At 37.5% G+C, this 3,861-nt stretch overlaps 1 protein-coding gene across 1 annotated transcript; it reads left to right on the top strand.

The window, feature by feature from the left end:
• Positions 1-168: 168 nt before the first annotated feature.
• LOC133331114 (uncharacterized) lies at positions 169-3,861 on the top strand. Its single transcript, XM_061539520.1, has 2 exons — positions 169-468; positions 2,071-3,861. The coding sequence occupies exons 1-2, from the start codon at positions 169-171 to the stop codon at positions 3,859-3,861; spliced, it is 2,091 nt and encodes a 696-aa protein (XP_061395504.1).

The following is a 3,861-nucleotide window of genomic DNA, read 5'->3' as shown; positions in this document are numbered from 1 at the left end:
AAGAAAGTGAAAATATGAAAACATTTTTCAGCTTTTGTTGATGTTGGCCGGTTGCTTTGCTCTGGTATGGGGCACTGAGGATTATAAGGCCCTGAATCTTAAGCAACATAGCATTCTAATGGATTCCATGGATTCCACTGAATATGGAGTATAACCACCGTTGCAAAAATGTTAAACTATGAGGCCAACATCGAAGTGATAGATTATTTGAAAAAGACACCCATAGATATGCCAGGATTTGTGAAAATGTTTAAACACTTCTATGATTCGTGTAGGGAAAAACCAGAATTTGTGGCTCTCGACAGTATGCAGTGGCTGGCACAGGAAGAAAATATGAAAAGGGCATTGCTGACTCCCAACGATTGTAAGGATGTGGATTTCGATTGGCACACCATCTTGGTCATTTTCCGTAAATATGACCTCAATGGCATTTTCCTTAGGGAGACCATTAGCTATCATGTTTTAGAAGTGATTAAAAACGGAAATAAAATTAAAACCATAACAATTTATAGAAATACAAATCATAATTGTTGTTGTGTATTTTGCAGGGACCCTACTCACACGATAAGTCTCCAAAAAATTTTTGTTTAGAAAAATCCACCATGCATCTGTTGGTGTTTAAAAAATCCACGCCATCTGTTGGCCTTTAAAAACTCCACGCCATCTGTTGGTCTTTAAAAAATCCACGCCATCTGTTGGTCTTTAAAAACTCCACGCCATCTGTTGGCCTTTAAAAACTCCACGCCATCTGTTGGTCTTTAAAAAATCCACGCCATCTGTTGGTCTTTAAAAACTCCACGCCATCTGTTGGTCTTTAAAAACTCCACACCATCTGTTTGTCTGGTCTTTAAAAAATCCACGCCATATGTTTGTCTTTAAAAATTTCACGCCTTTTGTTGGTCTTTAAAAACTACACGACATCTGTTGGTCTTTAAAAAATCTACGCCATCTGTTGGTCTTTAAAAATTTCACGCCATCTGTTTGTCTTTAAAAACTCCATACCTTCTGTTGGTCTTTAAAAGGAATATCCTTTTCAAGGACCAACAGAAGGCGTGGATTTTTTAAAAAAAATATTTTTTCAAGGACTCAAAGAAGACGTTAATTTTTTTTAAAGAGTATCCTTTTCAAGGACTCAAAGAAGACGTGGATTTTTTAAAAGAATTTCCTTTTCAAGGACCAACAGAAGGCGTGGATTTTTTAAAGGAATATCCTTTTCAAGGACCAACAGAAGGCGTGGATTTTTTAAAGGAATATCCTTTTCAAGGACCAACAGAAGGCGTGGATTTTTTAAAGGAATATCCTTTTCAAGGACCAACAGAAGGCGTGGATTTTTTAAAGGAATATCATTTTCAAGGACCAACAGAAGGCGTGGATTTTTTAAAGGAATATCCTTTTCAAGGACCAACAGAAGGCGTGGATTTTTTAAAGGAATATCCTTTTCAAGGACCAACAGAAGGCGTGGATTTTTTAAAGGAATATCCTTTTCAAGGACCAACAGAAGGCGTGGATTTTTTAAAGGAATATCCTTTTCAAGGACCAACAGAAGGCGTGGATTTTTTAAAGGAATATCCTTTTCAAGGACCAACAGAAGGCGTGGATTTTTTAAAGGAATATCCTTTTCAAGGACCAACAAAATGAGTAGGAGATTTAAAATCCAATTTGAATATTTTCTTCCGCTTTTTGTATTTTGGGGGAATGGTACACAAAATGCAAAAATTTGGTACGATATGACACCACTTTGAAAAGCTTTGGTTTATATTTTTTTGTTGTCTTTATCGTTTTATTCGAATTTAAACAAATGCATTGAAGACCGCAAGCTGCAATTCGGACTCATTTGACTTGACTTTGTGATAAGAAATTTTTGTTTCAATTTGAGATTATCTGAAAAAAGAAAAAAATATTTAGCTTCGTCCTATTTAACCTTCTGAAACTGATATTATTACTTATTAGAAAATATTCGATGGTATATAAGCTGGAATATTATTGATTTGAAAATTAGTTTTGATTTGAAATTTAAATAGAAAGAAAGCTTGGCCGGAGAGGAGTGAAAATATGAAAATCATTATCCAGCTTTTGTTGCTGTTGGCCGGCTGCCTTGCTGTGGTGCGGGGCACTGAGGATTATAAGACCCTGAATCTTAAACAACGCAGCATTCTAATGGACTCCTTGGACAAGGATTATACACCCTGTTCAAATTTCCTCCAATATGCCTGTTACAAATGGTCCGATCACCATGAAGACACAAGGGATAATTTCACCACCGTTGCTGATATGTTGAACTATGAGGCCAACATCGAAGTGATAGACTATTTGAAAAAGACATCCTTGGAGGTTATGCCAGGATTTGTGAAAATGTTTAAATACTTCTATGATTCGTGTATGGAAAAGCAAGAATTTGTGGCTCGCGACTATATGCATTGGCTGGAGCGGGAAGAAAATATGAAATGGGCATTGCTGACACCCAACGATAACAAGGATGTGGTTTTCGACTGGCCCACCACCTTGGCCATTTTCCGTAAATATGGTTTCAATGACATATTCCTTAAGGAGGCCATTAGCTATCAGGATGCCAATAAGTTTATGATTTATCTGAGCAAACCTTTTGAAGAGACATTCAGATTTATCAATAATTACAACATGGAGGAATATAACAGCAGCATCCCCCTGCCTCAGGGCACCATGGATTTTATGAAGTTGTGGGAAATCGTCGATAAGTTTGAGGATAAATTGAATGAAATCAAGGTGGTGGAAAAGCAAGAGAAAATATTCAAATTCAGCGAATTGCCCTATCCTTGGTTGAAAAAATATTTAACCGTTCTGATGAAGCCTCAAGATGTAGCCAATATGCAAATCACCATTGACAATATTCCCTATTTGGAAGCCTTGGATAGTGTACTCAAGGAATACGATAACATTTTCCTGGTCCGTTATTTGGAGCTGCGTTTCATCCACTACTTGGAAATGGCCAATAAACGGGATACGCCCAATGAATGTATGACCAATGCCAAAAGTCTAATGCCCATGGCCCATGAATGGATCTACGGACATATACATCCCGAATTGCTGCAAGAGATGCCCAAAATCCGACAAATGTTCGAGAACATTGTGAAAAATATTAACAAAACTTTGCACATGGACAAGTATGGCTTTATACCCCAGGCCTATTTTAGAATATTGGAAACCATTCAACTGAAGATTGGAAATTTGCCACAAGAAAATGCCAAGGAACTGTTGGATCAATACTATGCCAATTTGAAACTAACTCCCAACAACTACTACGGCAATTATTTGTCTCTACTGAAATTCTATTTCCAATTGCAACACAGCTACTTCGACTATGGCCACTATGGCGATAATTTGGCTGCGAACAAGGAATTCTTCTTCAAATCGCCCATGCATAAATATGATACCGATATACACCCCGAATATTATCCCTCGATGAATTTGCTGATTATACCATTGAGTCTTCTGCGTACACCCGTATATCATGTCGGTTATGAGGATATATTCAAGCAGAGTTCTTTGGGTACCCTAATGGGTATTGGTATTTTTGAAGGTTTCACTACGGTGCAAGTAATGGATAGAGAGGGTGTCCACAAATTGGCTGGTGTTGTGGGTCTACATGCGGCCTTTGAAATCTTCTTCTCCTCCCTGCAAGCCGACGATATTAGCCGTTATCAGACAATGTTCAGTTTAAGTTCCCTGAAAGAAATCAAACAAATGTTCTTCCTCAATGCCATCCATTACTATTGTGAATGGTATCCCAGCAGCGATCATCATATTGATTTTGCCGTTGGCCATTTGACGGATTTCACTGAGACATATGATTGTAAATTGAATGCATTTTTGAAAATGTTCTAA

Source organism: Musca vetustissima, unplaced genomic scaffold (assembly GCF_032173495.1).
Source record: "Musca vetustissima isolate MV318-11 ecotype Yass unplaced genomic scaffold, APGP_CSIRO_Mvet_v1 utg376, whole genome shotgun sequence".
NCBI lineage: Eukaryota > Metazoa > Arthropoda > Insecta > Diptera > Muscidae > Musca > Musca vetustissima.
This window is presented reverse-complemented; position numbering and strand designations above follow the sequence as displayed.

Bases quoted from the DNA above. Each gene is read 5' to 3' on its own strand.
- LOC133331114 (XM_061539520.1), top strand. From the start codon at position 169: ATGTTAAACTATGAGGCCAACATCGAAGTGATAGATTATTTGAAAAAG. The intron at 469-2,070 runs GTGATTAAAAAC...ATCATTATCCAG, and splicing joins TTAGCTATCATGTTTTAGAA to CTTTTGTTGCTGTTGGCCGG.